The 23,050-nt window shown below is 39.5% G+C and overlaps 1 protein-coding gene and 1 long non-coding RNA gene across 11 annotated transcripts in view; both read left to right on the forward strand.

Moving 5' to 3' along the window:
* The window catches only part of LOC135186184 (sodium channel protein type 1 subunit alpha), a 106,767-nt gene that overhangs the window by 78,732 nt on the left and 4,985 nt on the right, over positions 1-23,050 (forward strand). For 8 of the 10 annotated variants that reach the window (XM_064163726.1, XM_064163742.1, XM_064163701.1 and 5 more), the window contains 6 exons: positions 1,529-1,702; positions 3,217-3,339; positions 11,714-11,995; positions 19,404-19,457; positions 20,613-20,750; positions 22,802-22,906. In XM_064163726.1, the coding sequence (XP_064019796.1) occupies positions 1,529-1,702; positions 3,217-3,339; positions 11,714-11,995; positions 19,404-19,457; positions 20,613-20,750; positions 22,802-22,906 (876 nt within the window). The remainder of the gene's footprint in view (positions 1-1,528; positions 1,703-3,216; positions 3,340-11,713; positions 11,996-19,403; positions 19,458-20,612; positions 20,751-22,801; positions 22,907-23,050) is intronic. The other 2 variants (XM_064163750.1, XM_064163757.1) reach the window with 1 other exon arrangement.
* LOC135186244 (uncharacterized) lies at positions 6,178-8,492 on the forward strand. The gene is made up of 3 exons (XR_010306789.1): positions 6,178-6,200; positions 7,012-7,073; positions 8,470-8,492. It is a non-coding gene; the product is annotated as an uncharacterized LOC135186244 (long non-coding RNA).

Below are 23,050 nucleotides of genomic sequence, written 5' to 3' on the forward strand. Positions count from 1 at the left end.
GCACCCAGTCTGTACTGATACATGGGATTGTTCTTCCCCAGATGCAGTACTTTACACTTGCCCTTATTGAAATTCACTATATTTCTCCCCAGCCAGCTCCCTATCCTATCTGGGTCATGCTGGATGGCAGCACAGCTTTCTGGCGTGTCAGCCATTCCTCCTAGTTTGGTATCATCAGCAAACACTGTAGAAACACTCTATCCCTTCATCCACATCATTGATGAGCATATTGAATAGGGCTGGACCCAGTATTGACCCCTGGGGGACACCACCAACCACACGCCTCCAACTAGACTCTGCCCCACTGACCACAACTCTCTGAGCTTTGTTCTTCAACCAGTTCCCAATCCATCTCACCACCCAATCATCTAATCCACACTTGTGGATTCTCACAGACAGTAAAATGATTCAAAAACAGACTGGGTGAAAATGAATGTTAGTATCAAAAAATATCCATGTCTTCACTCTGCAGAATCAATGCTATTTGTGAGTACTGAAAATGATCTGATAAATTGTACATATTTAGGAAGTTAGGAGATGGAAAAGCTCTAAACACAGCTTTACTCCATTATCAATCAGGCTGAGTAGAAGATTAAGGGAATTGCATGTCTAACTCACGGAGGTGAGATAAGCATTTGGCAATGATCCCTTGCTGGATTACTTGGCAGGAGCAGCCTTCTGATGCTGCAGGCAATATCCAGTAATAGAGATCCACACTGAAGAAGCCCTTAGGCAAGTCACAGAGCCACCAAACTCATAAATGTCTCAAGCACTTCTTCCCAAGTGGGATGGTCATGAAACAATGCTGCCTCCACAGCTCCTGGGGAGAGCCGAAACTGCTTGCGATAGTCATGAAACGATGCTGCCTTCACAGCAGCAGGGGAGAGCCAAAACTGCTAGGGTCCCTCAGTCCGGGAGGCAGCCAGGAGGTTGGCTACTGATAGGGTCTGAGAGAAGGCAGTCCAGATGCTAGCAGTAAGGCATTTATCCTTTTTCTAGACAAAGTTTTCATTTACCATTTATATTGGGCGCGAAAACCCAGACAACCACCAGCCTGATTCCAACACGGGTCAGTCCACATGAAGGGACCCTTTGCTGTCTCTTTTCAAGCCTGCAGGGCAGGGGGGAAAGCAGTTTCCATGCCTTTCTTCTCCCATTCAAACCCATGGAGAGGGAGAAGAGAGGAATTTGGGGTACTCCTGGACACCAGTGGAGTGGTTGCTTTGTAATACCTACTTCTCCTTCCTGTAAGATGGATAATACAGTTCCATAGGGAAAAACAGGTATATATTGAGTTAGCAGAAACAGAAGTGTAAGACAGAAGTGACACTTCCATGTATTTTTCTTGAAGAAAGATTGGGGGGGTTGGTGTTGGCCTTTGTTTGTTACAGGGTTTTGGTTTGGTTTGGGGTTTGTTGTTGTTTGTTGGTTTTGTTGCATTCTGTTGTACTTGGGGGTTCTTGTTTGTTTCCTTTTGTTTACAGAAGTATGTGCAGTAACAAATCTCTTTGAATGTTTTTATTCACAGGCTTTTGAAGACATATATATTGAACAACGGAAAACTATCAAGACCATGCTGGAATATGCTGACAAGGTCTTCACTTACATCTTCATTCTGGAAATGCTGCTGAAGTGGGTGGCCTATGGCTATCAAACATACTTTACTAATGCCTGGTGCTGGCTGGACTTCCTAATTGTTGATGTATGTCATATATTTTCTAGGTGTTTTCTGGGGAGGGGAAATCAATTGATGCAAGATGATATTTTCCAAAATTGATATTATTTCTTCAGCAGTCAGGCAACAGGATAAGCCAGTGGAACTCCATGCAGAAAAATTCAGCCTTTCCACCAACTTCCAGAACAGCAGTGTTGCTTTTTTCAACCATCTGTTAATTCCAAACAGGTTTCAATCATTTCACTTTCAGCTGGGGAAAAAAAAAGAGAGAGAGCATTATCAACTGCAATTACTGATCCCCCCCCCAAAAAAAAGTGAGCATTATCTACTACAATTGCTGATCCCCCCCCCAAAAAAGTGAGCATTATCAATTACAATTGCTGATTCCCCCAAAAAAGTGAGCATTATCAACTACAATTGCTGATCCCCCCCAAAAAAAGTGAGCATTATCAATTACAATTGCTGATTCCCCCAAAAAAAGTGAGCATTATCAATTACAATTGCTGATCCCCCCAAAAAAGTGAGCATTATCAATTACAATTGCTGATCCCCCCAAAAAAGTGAGCATTGTCAACTACAATTACTGATCCCCCCCAAAAAAAAAGAGCATTTTCAACTACAATTACAAGAGGGATGTGAAGATGCTGGAACGTGTCCAGAGCAGGGCCAGGAGGATGCTCAGAGGGCTGCAGCAGCTCTGCTGTGAGCACAGACTAAAAGAGTTGGGGCTGGTCAGTCTGGAGAAGAGGAGGCTCCCAGGTGACCTTCTGGTGGCCTTCCAGGATCTGAAGATGGCCTACAAAAAAGCTGGGGAGGGACTTCTTAGGATTTTGGGGAGTGACAGGACTGGGGGGAATGGAGCACAGCTAGAGGTGGGGAGATTCAGACTGGAGGTGAGGAGAAAGTTGTTGAGCATGAGAGTGGTGAGAGCCTGGAATGGGTTGCCCAGGGAGGTGGTTGAGGCTCCATGCCTGGAGGTGTTTAAGTCCAGGCTGGATGAGGCTGTGGGCAGCCTGCTCTAGGGTAGGATGTCCCTGCCCATGGCAGGAGGGTTGGAACTGGCTGATCCTTGTGGTCCCTTCCAACCCTGCCTAAATATACGATTGTATGAATTACTGATCCCCCCCCAACCCCAAAAAAAGAGTGTTATCAACTACGATTACTGATTCCAAGAAACAAAGAAAAAGTGTGAGCAATACCTAAATTGGTTATAATGAGTGATACATTTAATTTGCTTTTTGTGGTTTGAAATTCCTCCAAGTCACTAGCAAAATCTAAAAAGCAGAGGTATTAATGCTTCCAGATATTGTTACCTTATGATATTTTTTGTTTGTGTGTTTACCTATCCTACTCTTCTTTCATATTCCTTTTTTTTTCCCTTTCCTTTTTTATTTTATTAATATTTTTAAATTGAAAGACTTCCTATTCCTGGAGACAGTGGCCCAAAATTAGATTCTTCTAAAGAAGTTTGTATCTCACATCTCTGGTATGTAAAGTAGTAGATACAACATAATAACTTTTACTTTCCTGTTTTCGTATAGGTCTCTTTGGTTAGCTTAACAGCAAATGCATTGGGTTACTCTGAACTTGGTGCCATTAAGTCCCTTAGGACACTAAGAGCTTTGAGACCTCTAAGAGCTTTGTCACGATTTGAAGGCATGAGGGTAAGACAAAACGAAAGACTCTGAAGCTATGCATGCATAGAAAGAATCCATGCATGCGGAATAAGGAATGACGACTCCATGCAGAAAGGCTGCACTATATTTTTATCTATTGCATATCTTTTACTAACAGATAAGCAAAAAGCTTCATCAGTTCACCTAAATCCATATGCAGTATCACATAGATGTACATTTATTAAGGTTACTTTACTTTCTAGCCAATCTCAGGAGTTTGCCACGTAAGGGTTTGAAATTGCCAGCTATGAACTCTCTTTAAGAGACTCTTAATAATGAATAAAATGTAACAACGTTTTGTTAATGTGTCACAATATTTATCCAGTAATCTAAATTAGCATTAGTGAATAATGACATTTTCTGTTACCAGTTTGAATCCTTGTTTTTTCCTTTCTATTTGATAAACCACCTTTGGGCTGACCCCACTTAGAGATACTCCTGCCTATTAGTGGGTTAAATCTGTTGCTGAGTTTGGCTGACTTGAAAATCAAGTTATTTAATTTACCTAGGAAATTATTCTTTTTGTAAGGGAAATACTTATTTCAGCAGATATTTACTCAACATTTAATACAATGCACATGAGGTTGTTCCTTTATTCTGAGTAATTTAGAGGCCCTGCTTATTCATCTCACTCAAGAAAGCATTTTAACTGATTTTTTCATTTGTTTATACCTCTGTTCCTTAAAGCCACTGAACACAAACTAACTCTATATGCATGCCATTGCAAAAAAACCCCACATTTTAAGAGAATGTTTTTGTTACTACATGGAAACAATGTGCTAATTAATTTCAAGTCAGCTATAAGCCCGTGAGTGCCTTGGAATATATCATCTGAACAAACTAAGTACAAATCTAAGCTTAATCAAATCGCATTGAGGCTTAGAATGCTGTCCCCTAAATTGCATTCACCAGGCTATACATCTCAGAATGCATCAGAAAAGAATATATTGGATTACTTGATTAATACATTTCAGTTTCATATGACAAACTGACTTTCAACAGTTTACTCCTTTTGAAATTCATGAATTAATATTCACCAGGGTAAAAGGTGGTTAAGTACTCCAAGTACGCACAAGTTTTCATTGACATTTGGAATGACTACTTGACTTAGCCAATTTCTCCTTCTCTTTCTTTGTGCTTCCCATTCATGAACATTGAGGCAGATGTGATTTTGTGCAGAGAAATGTCAGGAAATTATTGTCAGCTTTACTTTTTTCATAATGTTATGGTCAGCTGCAGGAGTACTGAGAGACCAGCATAGAAGTTACACAGGTACAAGGAATGCACCTCTTTTGATGGCACTGACCAAAAAAAGTGATCCTTTCTAGAAAGATGATGTCAAAATTGATCTTCAAATGATTTATTCTACTTTTCTGTATCCTTAGATGATGTTAAAAATAATTTATGCACTTAAAATACTTAAGATATTCATGCTCAAGGCAAAGTACCTGTTACTTGAAATCTGTTTAATGCTTTCCCTTTATTTGCCACTAACTGTGAAACTGCGCCATAAGCCAAATCAGTCAGATAAGGAACATGGAAAAAGTGATAAGCTATTTACTGTGCAGGAATCACAGAGCAAGGTAAGGTAAAAATTACTTCATCTCTGCCCTCCACTATTTATGCTAATCAATGAAGGACTTGATTGCAGTAGTTCAGCAGATTCATCTGGCCAGCTGTGAAGACCTTAGCTTCACTAATAGTTACACACATGTCTGAAAATGCTTTTTACAGAGCACTTGGCAATTATTCACAACAGCTCATTGACAGATAGTTACATTACTTTATGAGTGACTCAGAGAACAGTCAAAAGATTCAGATGATAAATAAGTGACCAGCTCATGATAAGTCAATTTGGTCTCTCTAGCATACAACTAGATTATTTTAGCCACCAACAGAAAACAAAACCAAATCGACTCTCTTCGCTTTCTTCTATCGCCTGTATTTACACTAAGCTGTGACAAAACAAGCTGGTTTTATTCAGCATTTTTTTTAACCTTTACCCCCAAGTTCAAAACTGTGCAAATTTTGCCTTGAAACTACAAGAGGTCACATGTATTCCACAAAAGTCCCTCTACATAAAAATCTCTGCATTAGTTTGTGAAACTCTTTGCTAGGAGAGTGATTGCCATTGGAATGGGCTGCCCAGGGAGGTGGTGGATTCACCATCCCTGGAGGTGTTATAGAGAAGACTGGATGTGGCACTTAGTGCCATGATCTAGTTGATTGGCTAGGGCTGGGTGCTAGGTTGAACTGGATGATGTTGGAGGTCTCTTCCAACCTGGTTGATTCTATGAAACACATTTACTGTTATGGTTAACTGAAAGAACACAGCATTTTACATAGTCAGTAAGCACTACTATTATGTTGAGCCTAAATATGACACATAATGAATTTTTTAAGTTATATTTTTATAAGTCTACAGTTATACTCTAGCTGTAACTTCATTTTGTAGTTATGCTATTTAATGAATTGGACAAATCCTTGGTGAACATGAGATACACAGAACCATAGAATCAATCAGGCTGGAATAAGAAATAAAGCTGAAATGAATTTGTCATAGAACGTACTTTATAGAATGCCTGCTTGAACCTTTAAAGCATAAAATCATAGAATCAGCCAGGCTGGAGTAAGAAATAAAGCTGAAATGAATTTGTTATAGAATGTACTTTATAGAATGCCTGCTTGAACCTTTGAAACATAAAATCATACAATCAACCAGGTTGGAAGAGACCTCCAAAATCATCCAGTCGAACCTAGCACCCAGCCCTGTCCAATCAACTAGACCATGGCACTAAGTGCCTTATCCAGTCTTGAACACCTCCAAGGATCACTTTCACCAAAACAGGGTACAAGCAGTCCCTAGTCTGTACTTGCCTTGAGCAGGAAAGTGAATTTCAATGCCTTAAAAGCTTTTAAAACAGCTGCTAGGATGACAAACTCTAAGAAATGTTAATTTCCGTAGCGAATCTCCACATCAACTCCACCCAGATGCTGGAAGGCAAAGTAAAGAATTGCCTTAATTAAAATTCCTGTTGTAGGGTTTATATTCTAGTCTCAGTGTGTGTAGCAAGCAGAACTCTCTGCAAACTGAGATCTGAATATACCCATTGCTTTTTGTTTAGCTTTTTAGTACTTGCAATACGATGCTTCTGCGCTAGTTCTGAACCGGTATGCTACCTGTCACTCCAGAGTACTGAGTACGCATTGCTTTGCTGAGTTAGAGATCTGACAATAAAGCATGCATTTGTGTTTAATTTCACAGAATAATGCATGTCATGCCATGCTTGGTTTATTTATTAGAGAAATAGTAGAAGGCAGCAAACAATCTGAAATCCACTTGCACTTTCAGTTTTGCATGCCTTGTGCATATTTCTGGCTGACGGCTTTAAACATTGACTGTATTTCAAATTTCCAGTCCAATTTCATAACTTTTAAACTAAATTAGAGTATTTGATGTCTTATGCTCTGAAACTCAACGGACATTCTTTAGAATCCCTTACCAGGAAAGCGATAATGAGACATTTTCAAGAGTACTCCAAACTTCATTAGTAGGAAAGAAACATTTCTCATATGATTGAGTTATAAAACGTTAACATCAAGTGTCTGTCATTACAGATTCACAACTAATAACAGGCTATATATTTCTATTTCATATAGGATACCCTTTCTTCAGCTTGGATGGGGTGGACCACTGGTTCCTCCCCTTATCTGTATTATGGGTACAGTATTTCCCCCTTTTTTACCCTTAATAATTACATTGTGACTGACCACTACATTGTGTACTTAGGGTTAGAAGGACAGACAGTCACATTTGAGAATCCCAGCAGCTGCAAAGTTAGATCATGTATAGATAGATACATCTCTACTCACTCTACATCACCACCTTAATTGCTTTAAATCTTTGGGATTTAGATCTCCTGATGTTACATGAAATTGTTTGACAAAATCAGTTTTGTTCTATACAGTTATGTAAAGGGTTTGGGTTTTTTTGAAGGAAGAAGGTAACTCAGTTTTTAGATGACTTTTTAACTGAGATAAAAAAAAATTGCTTTCTTTAAAAATCTGAATCTGCCTTTTCCTTTGCTTTGGAAAGGTCTGTGATTTATTTGTTACACAAGTTACAGATACATGCCTTTAAAAATACCCACAGAGAACTGTGAATATTACTTGTAACACATATATGAGCACTGAGAAGAGAGACTTGGGGGTGCTGGTGGACGAGAAGCTCAACATGAGCCAGCAGTGTGCACTTGCAGCCCAGAAAGATAACCAGAGCCTGGGCTGTATCAGGAGAAGTGTGGCCAGCAGGCTGAGGGAGGTGATTCTCTCCCTCTACTCCACTCTGCTGAGACCCCACCTGGAGTACTGCATCCAGTTCTGGAGCCCCTATTGCAAGAGGGATGTGGAGATGCTGGAGTGTGTCCAGAGAAGGGCCACGAGAATGATCAGAGGGCTGCAGCAGCTCTGTTGTGAGGACAGACTGAAAGAGTTGGGGCTGTTCAGTTTGGAGAAGGTGAGGCTCTGAGATGACCTTCTTGTGGCCTTCCAGTATCTAAAGGAGACCTACAAAAAAGCTGGGGAGGTACTTTTTAGGATTTCAGGGAGTGACAGGACTAGGGGGAAGCTGGAAGTGGGGAGATTCAGACTGGCCGTGAGCAGGAAGTTGTTGAGCATGAGAGTGGTGAGAGCCTGGAATGGGTTGCCCAGGGAGGTGGTTGAGGCCAGGCTGGATGAGGCTGTGGGCAGCCTGCTCTAGGGTAGGGTCTCCCTGTCCATGGCAGGAGGGCTGGAACTAGATGATCCTTGTGGTCTCTTCCAACCCTGACTATTTGATTATCTGATTCTAATTGTCAGAATTTCATATCAGCCAGCAGATAAGCCAGACAATGACCATTGCAATAATCTTATCTCTTACATTACCTGATTATGAAAATGTAAACATGAGAAAATTATGCAATAGTGCTTTCTTCTAGAGGAGACACGGTTTCCCACAAGATTTGGGTTTTTTTCTGGGTGAAAATCAACTAAGATGTAAAATAACCTAGAGCCCATCTATCTTTGTGGTCATCAGGTACTGCTTGTCACTCACTCTTATTACTATTTTACCTATTGAAGCTACAGGAAGGTGAACAAGCAGAATCGCCTTGGACTTTTGCAGTTTGCTCACTGCAGCCACCCCAACCTACAACATCTCAGTCCTGAGGAAATGTATAGGTAATTTAAACAAACAAGCAACTCTCCAAATATCCTTTTTTTTCCCCAGTTTATTGATATTATTTTTTATATGAAGGAATAACAGAAAACAGGCCCAAAAGAACAGCCCCTGTTCACATAAAAAATACCTTTAGAAATGCATGCAGCCAATTTAGATTTGAGGAATGAGTGAAAACAGTAGCTATAGCTGCCAAGAAGACACTTATTTTATTTGCTAGATTTTTAACTCAGTAAGAAATGCTAACTGCTCTCTTTTCTGCATTCAGATCCCTTTCCAATCAGTTCTTGCTTTTCTCTGCCTCTGTTGCTGTAACTGATGTGTGTAGGTGTTACGTGCACATGGATGGATGCTCTCTTGGATATGTATTTCGTAAGCTAATGGTCTTGGTTATGCTGATGTACCTCAGCTTCCCAAAGCAAAAGCTAGAAATGTAAACAGAACACTGATAAAGCAATAACCTCCAGCTGTATGTGTTATAGAAATTAAAGTCTTCTTCCTAAGGTGGACTTTGCAGTCAGCTGAGGATCTGAATAGCATATTAAAATGCAGCTTTACACTATAAATATGATAGGGCAAAGGCTCAACGTTGGTGGGGGAAAAGAAAAACAACAACATTTTAAAAACCACCAAGAGACAAACAGAAAGCAACTTCTAAAAGTTTTAATTTTCTTTTCTTCTTTTCTTAAAAAACCTTCCAGGGGGACTGGATAGCTCAAGGGGTTGGTAATAGGATACAGAACCTTTCATCTCTAGGTCATCAGTTCGCATCCAGGCCAGGTCAGTAGTGACCAAAAATTGTTACCATTTGATGGGTTTTCAGTGACCTATATGAAATAAGTTGTTGGAGCTGTTGTTGGAACAGTTGCTGGAAGCTGTTGTCTTCTTGTTCAAGAAGATGTGGCTGATCTTTGGGCAGTCTTAGTAGCAAGACTGCATCACCTGTTCATCTAAAGATGCAAGACACACTGATGGCCTTTTTTGTAGATATCTATTATCAATCTATCTATTATCAGTCTATCTATTATCAATTAATAATTGCTTTAACAATTAATTGTAGCTGTTAGTATTCTGCTGCCTGTTCTGGATCTGTGCTGTGGTCCAACGGATCTCAGAGTTGTTAAAAAGGTAACTGTCATGGGCACTCAATTCATACAAACCCATTCTTTGTGTGAGCACAGGTAACCTGATTCAACTTGCAGGATTAAATCCCCTCCTTTCTTGACATCTTTATTTTCATGTTTTTCACCAAGATTAAACAGTTAATCAGTATAACACAACCAGAACATTATTATGGGTGAAGGAGGGGAAAAAAAGGAAGCAAAAAAAAACATCTAAGACAAGCTCTAGCTCACCTAGAATTCCAAGCAGCAGCAGCAGTATCAAATACACTGTCATAGATCAGATCAGACTTGGAATGAATTCCAGAATCATTGGAGTCCTATTTTTGATGGTGTTCTCAGTTCTATCAAGCTAAGTACCAACAGATTTCTTCTTCCCATAGGACAGTAAAAAATGTCTCCCTCATTTCTTTGAAACAGTTTCTTGTTTTCATACTACTACTGGGACCATGTTAATCTTTTTAAATAGCTAGCCATGCATACACCACCTAGATACTTCACATTTTCTCCAAGAGAAATCTCAATTAGCAAGCATGCTTCTTTAAAGTTATCATCAAAAACAGAAGCTGCTAAGAAAAGCAAAAGTTTAAAACATTTCTGGTTTCATAAATGAGAATTCACTTACAGAAAGGTGCCGTTTCTATTGTCTGGCAATAGAAAAAGCCCTTAAAATGAGAAGAAAATATGCCCTGTAAATAACATTTCTGCCTAAGGTCTCTAAACAGGTCCTAATTCCTGGCCATAACATTTGGGAGGAGGAGGGTGCTGAGTGACGAGTAACACAACCACAATACTCCGCTGCCAAAGGCCTTCAAGAGGCTGTGAGATACAGGTAGTAAGACTGAGCAGCTCTGAGCTTGCACAGAATTATGTTGCTAGTGGGGAAGATCACTCTATGTTGCAGAAAGCAGGAAAAGACTGTCTCAGACACCTTAATATACACCTCAAGAACCCATGCTAATCCTTTCCTGTTTTACTCCAGGAGTTGGATTATTGAGAACCAGAGCCCTGCTATGTGTTTTATTTTATCTCCCTACAAAGTCCTATTTTTTTTGCAGAGAAAAAAAAAAAGTGGTAAATTTGAAAGTGAAATATACCTTGTAAATGAGACCTGGTATTGGATAGTTAGGGAGAAGTGATGACTCAGCTATTAGCCAAACAGGTATCACAGACGTTCTGATAGCTCTGACAGACACATGTGTGATAAATTACTGTATATACCAGAAAAAAAAAGCACTTTTTATCTACATAATTATTGGCATCTTGCCTGAAAGGGGTTTAGAAGGCAACTATTTAAACTGCCAAGTCAAAACCCCAAAACATGTCTTTGATATATGTCCTTCCTCAGATAAATGAAAGGTATCACCCAACTAAACTCAATCCGTGAAACAAAACGACTGGAGCTTGAAATAAATTCTGTTGATCCAAGTAGACATATTGCAAAACTGTCTTGCTTCTCTATACAAAGAAATCAATCTTTGTTATACTCTTGCATGGAACGATTAAGGCAATAAAGATATGTATTTAACTCCTGCATAATCCTTTTACTGTAGAGCTTAGTTTCTAGATTCATGGCATTTGTGTGTTTTCAGCTTAAGTTTTCAAGGCTCTGTCGATCAAATCTACAGGTTGTAATTTTTTTTCTTTTAACCATTTTTAAGCCATAATTTTGTGCATTTTTTTAAAAGGATTTTATTATGTCTGTGTTTATATTTAACACATTTATCTTTTTTTTATATATTTATATATATATAACATAAGACGAAGCCTGACACTGATTATCACCAGGTCTTTTGCTTTTCTTTTCATCGTTTTAAGTTTATCACACGTTTTCTTTTGTTACATGTACTGATGTTAAGCATTTAAAAGAACAGTGTAATGCTACAGTTACTCATTTACTGCTTTGACATTTATATTATTAGTTTCTGAATGTGCATTTATTAAGCATTGGCAAAGCAATATACAAAACTGCGTTGTTGTAAATGTTCTTACACTCTTTTCTTTCCCCCCTGTATTTGTGTACTAGGTGGTTGTGAATGCCCTTTTAGGAGCAATTCCATCCATCATGAACGTGCTTCTCGTTTGTCTTATATTCTGGCTAATTTTCAGCATCATGGGAGTAAATCTGTTTGCTGGAAAGTTCTACTACTGTGTTAACACCACAACTGATGAAAGGTTTGAAGTCGAACAAATCAACAATTTTAGTCAGTGCGAGGAACTCATAAAAAACAATCAAAGTGCCCGATGGAAAAACGTGAAAGTAAACTTTGATAATGTAGGATTTGGGTATCTTTCTTTACTTCAAGTAGTAAGTGATCACTCTTTATATACCTCTTTTCGTTTATATGTAACAGTGAAAAGCAATTCTAGCAATGAAGACCTGGTGATTTTAAGCTGTGCTTTAGTAATACCTCTGCACTGATAGTTGATTCCTTTTGTGGCAGTAAGCAGCAGGCAGAGCCTACTAAGATGCATACATATTGTTTAGGACATTTGACAAAACAAGTGCTGTTCCTCCTATTCATAGCTCAGTCCTCCAGCCCTTTCTCACTTTTAAAGTTTCTAAAAGTACCTAAAAATGTTATTCAGCCATCTGAATACTTTAATGCTGAAAAACAAACACCCGCAATGGGGAGGAGATTAAGTTGCAGGCAAGAATTCCAGCTAGGAAATTCCCTCTCAGCGATGTGGCTGCCACCACTGCAGACTTATGTCATCTAAGAAGCTATTTCTCATTTGTAGGAGAAAAAAATAAAACTAAAAAAAATCATTAGGTACTATAATAGATGAAATATTTCTCCTGCTATTTCTGTGCATAAGCACCTAGTTGAGTTGAGCAAAAAGTGAGGGAAGACAGGAAGAAAAATACAGGCAGAGATACCAGAAGTTTATGTTTTAATGTGATGGTTTGGGTGGAAAATCACCCAGACTAGACTCAGCTGCTGGAAATTAAAGAATGAAGCTTTATATTTAGAGCTTAGCACAATATACAAGCAGATGGTTACAGTATATAGACAGCTATAGACAGAAATATACAAGTTAAAAAGTAATACAGAAACACAACAGCCCTCCCAGAAACCTGAGTCCCCAGGAGAGGCTCCCAACCACCCTTCCATCTTCTCCCACCTCACCCCAGACTTTGCATTATGGTCAAGGTAGTTTGGAGGGTTGGCCAGGGGGCTTAGGAAGCAGATGGATTAGTCACACAGACGGCAGGTCAGCTTAGAGAGAGAAGTTCAGCCCAAAGCCCAGAGAGAGACTCTGTTATCTATGTGCGTGTTCTTATGCATCTCAGCAAGCCTATGAGTGCAGCAGACATCCCCATTGTTTCCTTTTCACAGCCTGTAATCTAATTCTTCTTACCAAAATATCCCCACTAGGCTCAAACTAGCACATTTCATTATCAAAAATTGTGTCCTCCTAACACTAACTGTCCTTGTATTTTGGGGTAACTAACAGTCTGAGCCAGCTTTAATAAGAAAATGCTGGACTCTAACCGATGCTGTGTGCATTCAGTGACCTCTGTGGTGTTTTGAGGTTACTGCCTAATTCTGTGCAATCTTAGATTTTATATTTATGGTTTTTCAATAAGCTTCCAGCTTTAGGTTGGTGTAGGAAATCTCAATAATTGAAATCATCAACCTGTTGAAGTGATGTTGACACGGTCCTGCACACAGTATAAAACAACATTGTCAGCTGCCTTTCCCAGCTAACGTAGCAACTCAACAGTGTGGCTGATAACTCTTGACTATTTAAATGTTTAATTTACTTTATTGTCATACCAGGAAAGATCAGAGAGGGACCAGCATTAGTGAATAAGTTAACTGAATACACTCTGATTTTAATCACAAAAGTAGATTGCAATAGAAAGACTTTAAATATGTATTGTCTTGGTCTTCTTTTTGAAATCCATTGGCCTATAATTGCTTGGGGCCAGGGGGGCAGAAACAAGAAATCAGCAACACTCTTTTCCAAGTGGTTTGCAACTCTTTTTCCAGTAGTGATCTATTCTGCTCTGGAATAAGGGTAGCACCAGGTATATTTATAATTATTTTGTGGCCATAATGCCAACACCCTCACCTACTTGCAGTCATGTGAGAGCCTGGAATGGGTTGCCCAGGGAGGTGGTTGAGGCCCCATAGCTGGAGGCGTTTAAGGCCAGGCTGGATGAGGCTGTGGGCAGCCTGCTCTAGGGTAGGATGTCCCTGCCCATGGCAGGGGAGTTGGATCTAGCTGATCCTTGTGGTGCCTTTTGACCCTGACTGATTCTATGATATATATTTTGGTGTCCCAGCTATGCATAACTTAATGCATCTCTTCACTGAAAACCCATAAATATTTCTTACATGAAGACTTGGATTCTCCACTTACTGGATTGTTCCGAGAGGCAAATTGGAAAAAGATTGCTAATTATTCTCATGTTCCCAAGGGAGGGCTCTAGATCTCATGAGAGGACAAGCCAGTTGTTTCTGCAGTACTTGCAAGGTAGAGATTTTGCACTGATGTCAAAGGCTTGCCTGACGGATGGATTATTTTATGTGTGCGAAGAGATTGTCAGTGACAACACCACTGACTTTTCTGTATTGTTTAAATGTTTGTAAAAGCATGAAGACTTTTTTTTGTTTGACATACCAGAGAAAACAGGGCACTTCTGTCATTAGAAAACCAGACACTTGGTCCTGCATCTTTCAGGGGCTGGTAAGTAAGTTACGAGCAGTGATTTTGCAGTTGTGGGATGATAAAAGCCCTAGAGCAGAGAAATCAAAATATCAGGTAAATTATCACTTCATGCCAGGAAATATGCAGAGGGTTTTTCACCTTCAAGAACAGAAGGGAGACCATAATTCATACATTTTTGACCTGCTTACATTACTTTCTCAGAAATTATATTTATAAAACTGTTTTCTATTTGATAAATACAGTAGTTTGGATGAGAAACTAGAACAGGACTTTAAAGCCATTGTGTTCATAAGAAACATGAGCAGTGAAGAGGTACATCATAAACTTAGATTTCTTACCCTTCCCAATCACCTTGTTGTAATAGTAGGGATGAGTAAATATTAAGGTATTAATCAGAGGTATCCATTACTATGCCAGAAACAAAGACAGCTGTTGAAATCTGAGTATTTTGCCTAAATTACAGTAGTAAGCCTGACAGATTGGACTGGATCATCTTGGAGATCTCTTCCAACCTGGTTGATTCTATGATTCTATGAAAGAAATTATTGTTTTAAAGCATGGTTACAAGTGAATATGTTTTTTGTGCACCCAACGTGAACCTGAATGGCCTAACATCTTTATGATGATTTGAAAAGTCTGCTGGGGTCATTTGGTTCTCTGCCTTAACCTCAGGCACAGACTTTAGGTTGTGATCGACCTGACAAAATAATCCCATAAAGATAAGTGTGTTGTTTCTGAATACAAACCCAGTGATAACTATCAGTGCATGAATTACTGATACAAGGTCCTTTTTTCAGGGAGATAAAACTAACTATTGAAAACTTCCTCTTACAACCCAGTATTATTTCTATTCTCCATTCTACCCTCTGACTCACACCCTTTGAGTCAAAGAATACTGTAAATCCCTTCAGCATTATTGGGTTAGAGGCACCACAACATAAATCTTTATTTTTTGCACCACTGAGATTTTTCTGCCTGGAGTGAGCACTACTTGAAACAGTATCACTCTTACAACTAAAAAAAAACCCATATCCCAGGAAAACAAGTCAAAAGAATTCCAAAACCTGGCACTGAAGACCTTAATATTCTGGGAAAAGACACAAACGAGTCCCATGAACAATTTTTTGGGTTGAATTGTGAACAAGTTTTTCTGATAGCATACAGGCCTCCTCATCAGAGACAAACCCTCCCTTTTTTAAAGGTAAGAAGACAAACAGACATATCACACATGGACACTTGGAAAAAAAAAGTAGGATCATTTCAGAAATAAGCACTATAGGCTAAAAACACAGTGTGGCAGAAGCTTTTTAAGCAAGAAAGAACTCTCTGCTAAGATCTTGAGTTTCCTTGGTAGTGATGGGAAATGAATTTCTGGAATGGGGCACCTCTAAAAAGAATAGAAACTAATTTTCAGTTTGTATATTGTAGGGGTTTTTTTTGTTTGTTTGGAGGGAGCTCTTCTCACTTGCTCCCTGTGATAGGACAAGGAGCAATGGGTGTAAATTGCAGCACAAGAGGTTCCACCTCAACACAAGGGAGAACTTCTTTACTGTAAGGGTCACGGAGCACTGGAATAGGCTCCCCAGAGAGATTGTGGAGTCTCCTTCTCTGGAGACTTTGAAGGCCTGTCTGGATGTGTTCCTTTGTGATCTCTGCTCTGGCAAGGGGGGTTGGACTTGATGATCTCCTTGGGTCCTTCCTAACATCCTGTGATCCTGTGAGAGGGTTGTGTGGAAACTCTTTAGTATTGACAGCAACACTGCAATTCTTCCTGCCAAAAAAATACAGGCTAACAATATATGCCATTGATATAGCATAGATTTTTGTTGATCAGAGATTGGTTTCAAAAATTCTCATGTAATTTGAAGTGGATGTGTAAATAATTAGTGTCATTGGTCATGTAAATACACATTCTGCCTATATGACTTTGTTTTCTCCTGCGGTGTAGTTGCAGCTCATGTTAGTCTATGTGGATCTGCAAACTACTTCTTTTTCCTTTATTGATCTGAAATGGTTTGAGTATTTCTTTGTCCCCAAAGAAAGACATCAAAGCAGAGACAGATCTGCTGGAGAAATTCCTTTCACAATTTTCACGCAGCAATGAGTGAAGAGGAAGAGTTCAGTGTACACAAAGAGATGTGGCATCTACCCTGATAACTTTATGGCCTTATGCCTTTTTGACTTGAACCTAGTGTTTGGATGCTTTGGTAAGTAAGAGACTTTCTTGGCCACGAGGGCACATCGAGGACATATAAAGTGTGGGATTAAAATATCAGAAGGTGAATTCTAGGGTTGTAAGATTAGGATGAGTTCAAAGTTCCAACAGGCTAGTATTTTAAAAGCAAGATGCTGTCATATGTCTAAAAGGCAATGTGAATCTTCCTGGTGCTCATTTCTGGTAAAGAAATGGAGTGGTGAACTTCCAGCATTACTTACAACTCAATCAGAATTTATTTGGCAGGGAAAGAAGTTTGCATACTTTTAACAAAAGTGACACAGACTGAGGGGTTTTTGTTTTGTTGTTTTTTCCTAACTGCATTTGAATCTGCATTAAAGTTTCACCTTTCAAATTTCCTATCTTGAGAACAGATGCTGCTTTCAGTTACACCGTTGTAACTATTGAGATGAATGGATTACACTTGATTTAGTGTCACTGAGAATGTACAGCATATTTTACCATTTGAATAATCAAAAAACCCAAAAAAAAACAAACCAAATCTAAAAAAAAAAAAAACCAACCCAAACAAACCCCAAAAAAACCTCAAACAAAAAAAAAACCTATACAAAAGCAAACAAACGAACAACCAAGCTAAGGCTTTTATATCTTGATCATATTCCTGTGTCATTTTCTATTCAATATTCAGAAATGCCCAAAGAAGTTATTTCTATCAAAGAAAATGCATTTCAAATAAATTTCCAGAACATGGTTTGGGAGTTTCCCTCCCCCCTCCCCCACCACGGAATCAGCAGACTAGCCTCAGATGTCTGGAAGTTAATATGAAGCTATATTTACAAGCATATATATGCAATACATAATACTTACAATTACCTACAAGTTAGAAGTAATACAGAAATTCACCAACCCCCCTAATGAAAAAAGGCAAGAACAATCAGTTTGCAAATAAGTCAAAGGAAGATTAGTATTCAATTCTCCAGATACTTAATGATAATGACAATGAACAGTCTCAAATAGCAACAGAAGGATTTAGATACTAGGAAGTAAAGGCAATTGGCAATATTCTAATGAGGCTGTGAACTATCCATCATTAAAAGACTCCGAGAATAGGTTAAATGTATATTAAGAAGTACATAAAGCTGACCCTACCTCTTCCAATCCCTTGCTGTCCAAATACTTCACAAGGTTTTAAAGTTCTTCAGCTGGGAATTCTATACCTTTCTGATTTATTGTGGACCTATTGGTCCTCTGATACCACACTTTGATTTGATCAATGACTCTATGAGGAAAGACTGAGGGAGCTGGGGTTGTTTATCCTGCAGAAGAGGAGGCTCAGGGGTGACCTCATTGCTGTCTACAACTACCTGAAGGGAGGTTGTAGCCAGGTGGGGGTTGGCCTTTTCTCCCAGGCAACCAGCAATGGAACAGGGGACACAGTCTCAAACTGTGCCAGGGAAAGTATAGGCTGGATGTTAGGAGGAAGTTCTTCACAGAGAGAGTGATTGGCACTGGAATGGGCTGCCCAGGGAGGTGGTGGAGGCACTGTCCCTGGAGCTCTTCAAGAGAAGACTTGATGAGGCACTTAGTGCCAAGGGCTGGGTGCTAGGTTGGACTGGATGATCTTGGAGGTCTCTTCCAACCTGGCTGATTCTATGATTCTACGTTTGCCTAAATTTTGTCATCTCTGTGCAAAGTTGTTGCACACTGGATTTGTATCTCAGGATAAGCACACTCTTTTCAGCATTCTACTGTTTCAAAAGTGCAAGGGACATCTTTTCCCTGAAAAACAATTCCCTTTCATTTTAAGTTCACTTCAGGATGATGCCAACTTCTTTGTATGCTGTATAAGCAAAGCCTCTTTTGAAACGGCCACTAGAAATGAAAGCATGAAATGAAGAGTGTTCCATTCCTGACTTGTTTCTGCAACTGGTTTCTATGGCAAAGAATAGAAAGGCATAAATGATATGCAGTCTTGTTTAGCAAAGCTACAATAGGGATTAAATTACATGATACTATATAATTTCTTTATTCTGGGCACAACTGGATTTAAAAAAGGAGTGATTTCTACTTGGAGACGTTACCCAGCCTAAACAGAACTACTTGCCATGACAGTGAAAATGATTTCCTGTGTTTATCACTCAGATGAAGTGCTCTATACTTCACAAATATATAAAAAATCAGGGTTTAGTCAGAGGAAATGGCTATCAAATTCACTAAATGCTGCCATCTATGAGGCATATGAAGTCCTTGATGCACATAAAAGACATCTTACCATTTCATCTCAGCACATATGAGTGATCTAGGCTCTGTAAAACATGATACAATATATTTAGAGTGAAAATACAATTACTAAATCAAAGTATTTCAAAGTAGAGAAAAATCAACATTCTGATGGATAGGAAAATACCTGTTCTGAGCTGATCATTTTCATTCCCTGACTAATGTGAGAGGAAGGGACTCTCCACACAATCATAGAAGGATAGGGGTTGGTAGAGACATCAGGAGATCATCTAGCACAAACCTCCTGCTCGAACATCAGTCTTCATTGGTGGCAACTCAGCTGCATAAGGCTATTTCTCAGCTGTACTTAGTCTTTGTAGCTGATGAAATTTGATGAGCATTTAGTCCATGAAAATCATGATTTATATTCATGAATTAGAAATAAGTTAATTACACTTACTGCTAAAAATGCTATTATAGATGCACAGTATTGTACTCAATGAGCAACTGTGAAGAAAGCTAAGAGACAAAATGATATACAAAATCTTACTCTAATTATTCCTGGTGCTGTACTCAGCTGGAAATAATATTATTAATTGTGTTGGAGCTTCATGCTTAAACAGGTCTGTACTGTTTACAGGCTACATTTAAAGGCTGGATGGATATTATGTATGCAGCTATTGACTCAAGAGATGTAAGTACTACAAGTATTATAAATGATCTTTTTTCTTCATAAATGTGTGTTTGTTATCTTCCAAAAGCAATTCATATCCATACAACAGAATGAAACCAAGGTAAATTAATTAAAACTTTAATTAATATGAGATTCTGCTGTAACAGAGTGTGGAAAACAATGCAGACTGATGGATGCTGTTAGTAACGTGTGCCCAGGTGGCCAAGAGAGCCAATGGCATCCTAGCCTGGATCAAGAACAGTGTGGCCAGTAGGACAAGGAATGCCACTGGAATGGGCTGCCCAGGGAGGTGGTGGAGTCACTGTCCCTGGAGGTGTTCAAGAAAAGGCTGGTTGAGGTACTTAGTGCTATGGTCTAGATGACTGGATAGGGCTGGGTGCTAGGTTGGCCTGGATGATCTTGGAGGTCTCTTCCAACCTGGTTGATTCTATGTTTCTATGGAGGGAGGATATTCTTCCCCTGTACTCAGCACTGGTCAGGCCACACCTTGAGTCCTTTGTCCAGTTCTCGGCTCCTCAATTCCAGAGAGAAGTTGAGATGCTGGAATGTGTCCAGAGAAGGGAGACGAAGCTGGTGAGGGGCCTGGAGCACAGCCCTGGGAGGAGAGGCTGAGGGAGCTGGGGGTGTGCAGCCTGGAGAAGAGGAGGCTCAGGGGTGACCTCATTGCTGTCTACAGCTACCTGAAGGGAGGTTGTAGCCAGGTGAGGGTTGGTCTCTTCTGCCAGGCAACCAGCAACAAAACAAGGGGACACAGTCTCAAGTTGTGCCAGGGGAGGTATAGGCTGGATATTAGGAAGAAGTTCTTCACAGAGAGAGTGATTGGCATTGGAATGGGCTGCCCAGGGAGGTGGTGGAGTCACCGTCCCTGGAGGTGTTGAAGCAAAGCCTGGATGAGGCACTTAGTGCCATGGTCTGTTTGATTGGACAGGGCTGGGTGCTAGGTTGGACTGGCTGATCTTGGAGGTCTCTTCCAACCTGGTTGACTCTATGATTCTAATAGATGGAATGGATGAAATGCATTTATACAAGCGACAGGAGCATTGTCCAGAGGCAGAATAGTAAGGATATCTCGTCCATGGTTGCTGCTTGTTCAGTTGAAGGTTTCACATGAAGGAATGGTATTTCACTTTTTGGTTTTCTTTGTTTTTTTCTTAGATATTAGATCAACCCAAGTATGAAGACAACCTCTACATGTATTTGTATTTTGTCATCTTTATAATTTTTGGATCTTTTTTCACCCTGAACTTGTTCATTGGTGTCATTATCGATAACTTCAATCAGCAAAAAAAGAAGATAAGTATTGTTTCATTTCTCTTCTAGAGCTATTCTGAACTATTGCATTTCTACAGATGCATGATACATGAAATGTACCCTCAAGGTTTGTTCAAAATTGAAGAAGCTAAAGTACACTTCCAGCCTGGTTGATTCTGTGATTCTGTGTAAAGGCTGACAAAGCTGTAGTATGGCTACGAGGACAGTGAGGGGACTGGAGGGCATGGCTTTTGAGGAGAGGCTGAGACCTGGGACTCTCTAGGCTGGAGAAGAGAAGACTTAGAAGGGAATTGATAAATGTTTATGAGTATCTGAAGGCTGCCAGGAGTGGTGGGACAGGCTCTGCTCACTTGGCCCCTGGGATAGGACAAGGAGCAATGGGTGTAAGTTGCAGCACAAGAGGATCCACCTCAACACAAGGGGGAACTTCTTCACTGTAAGGGCCACAGAGCACTGGAATAGGCTTCCCAGAGAGGTTGTGAGGTCTCCTTCTCTGGAGGCTTTCAAGGCCTGTCTGGATGTGTTCCTCTGTGATCTGTGCTAGATAGTATTGTTCTGCTCTGGCAGGAGGGGTTGGATTTGATGATCTCTTTGGGTCCCTTCCAACCCCTAACATCCTGTGATTAACACTGTAGTGAATGGGAAAGACATTTCTATTCTCAATGTCCAGTTTAGTCTTCCTTAAGCCATCTGTTTTTAACATGTCCAAGCTTTAGGAAGTCTCATTACATGATCAAATCCCTGATTTAGGCCTCTATATTAAAGCACTCTTGATTTCTGGGTTTTTTTTCTTCTTGATTTGCAGTGATTCTATCAGCACAGGCACACACACACACAAAAAAACCCAATAATAACCAAAAAACCCACAAACAAACAAAACCAAACAAAAAATAACACCACAAAGCTAGCTGGTTATGACAAATAAAGCACTATTTCATCATATTACTCCAAATGCTCTTTCAATGACCCTGAGTGTCCAAGTTCTATCTTGTGGATAGGAACAGTAGTGTTCTGAGCCATTTTTATTGTGTTCTGGTACAGATAATCTGGCTGGTATTATAGATGGTCTGAGCATCAGATGCTTATCTTCAAAATTGCTTTCTGGAACCAGATAAAGTAGTGGAAGCTAAAGGACAGAAGCAGCTATGAATCATTAGTTTAATTTTACCACTCTGGACTTCTTAGACTTTCTTTGGGTTTATGTTACTAACAAAAGACTTCTGGAAGTGTCTTCAAGCTTCTCAAATGCTCATCCATAAAAAGGCTGCATCCAGTTCTTTCTGTTCATAGACATTCCTGGAATTGGGTGTCTGCAGGTATATTTTATCCAGGAAAAATTTACTTCAAGGTGTACATGGAGTCTGGTGGATTTTCACTCAAACCCTCTCTACAAGAAAGTTACTATGGACAGGGGATTTTAGTTAGGTTACCAGAAAAGATCAGTGATTCTCTCTTTATCTTTGCTGTCAGGCTCCAAACACCAGTTCAGACTCTACTGAGCATGGAACCTAACCAGGATAAAACCCTTAGAGCATTTGATTGTTAACAGTGTCAACAGTGCTTCAATTTTCAGCTCAGCTGAAATTCTGATAGCCATCTTCCCAACAAACTCAAAGTTTTTGAGAAGCCAGGAGTCCAAATGCTAAGTTGTGAGTGCTAAACTAGAGATACCTACGGCACTAACATTCAGGGACTGGTAACTTATCCTGCTTCCTTGTTTTCAGTGAAATCACAGTTCAGTAGTGACACTGCTGGGCAGTCCAGACTATCTGAACTTGTCTTAAAGGGTGTCTACTGTGCCTATTCTATAAAAGAAAAGATGTCTGAAGAGATTTTCTTGCAGATCAGGAAATGTAACCGCAGAAAAATGCAGTCTTGGATATCCAGACAACATCTGGACTAAATGCTTAGATTGCAGTCATCTGCATTTGATAGCAAAGAGATTTTCCCCAATTCAACCTTATTGATTTCCATTAAATAAATAAATAAAGATTATCATGATGCCTTTCTCTTTTTTCCCAGAACTGCATATAAATGTGATTATAATCAATTTTTGTATTTCCTGGTTTTACTTTGGAGGTCAAGACATATTTATGACAGAGGAGCAGAAGAAATACTACAATGCAATGAAAAAACTGGGATCCAAAAAACCACAAAAACCTATACCAAGACCAGGGGTAAAATTATTTATGTATTTCAGACCAGTACTTATTAACTAAGAGCTCAGTTTTAACTGACATAGAAAGAGAGGAGAAATATGCTCATGTGAAAACTACTGTATCAGTCAGTAAAAACAGAAAATGAAAGCATCCACCACAGTA

This window comes from Pogoniulus pusillus, chromosome 2, assembly GCF_015220805.1.
Source record: "Pogoniulus pusillus isolate bPogPus1 chromosome 2, bPogPus1.pri, whole genome shotgun sequence".
NCBI classification, from domain to species: domain Eukaryota; kingdom Metazoa; phylum Chordata; class Aves; order Piciformes; family Lybiidae; genus Pogoniulus; species Pogoniulus pusillus.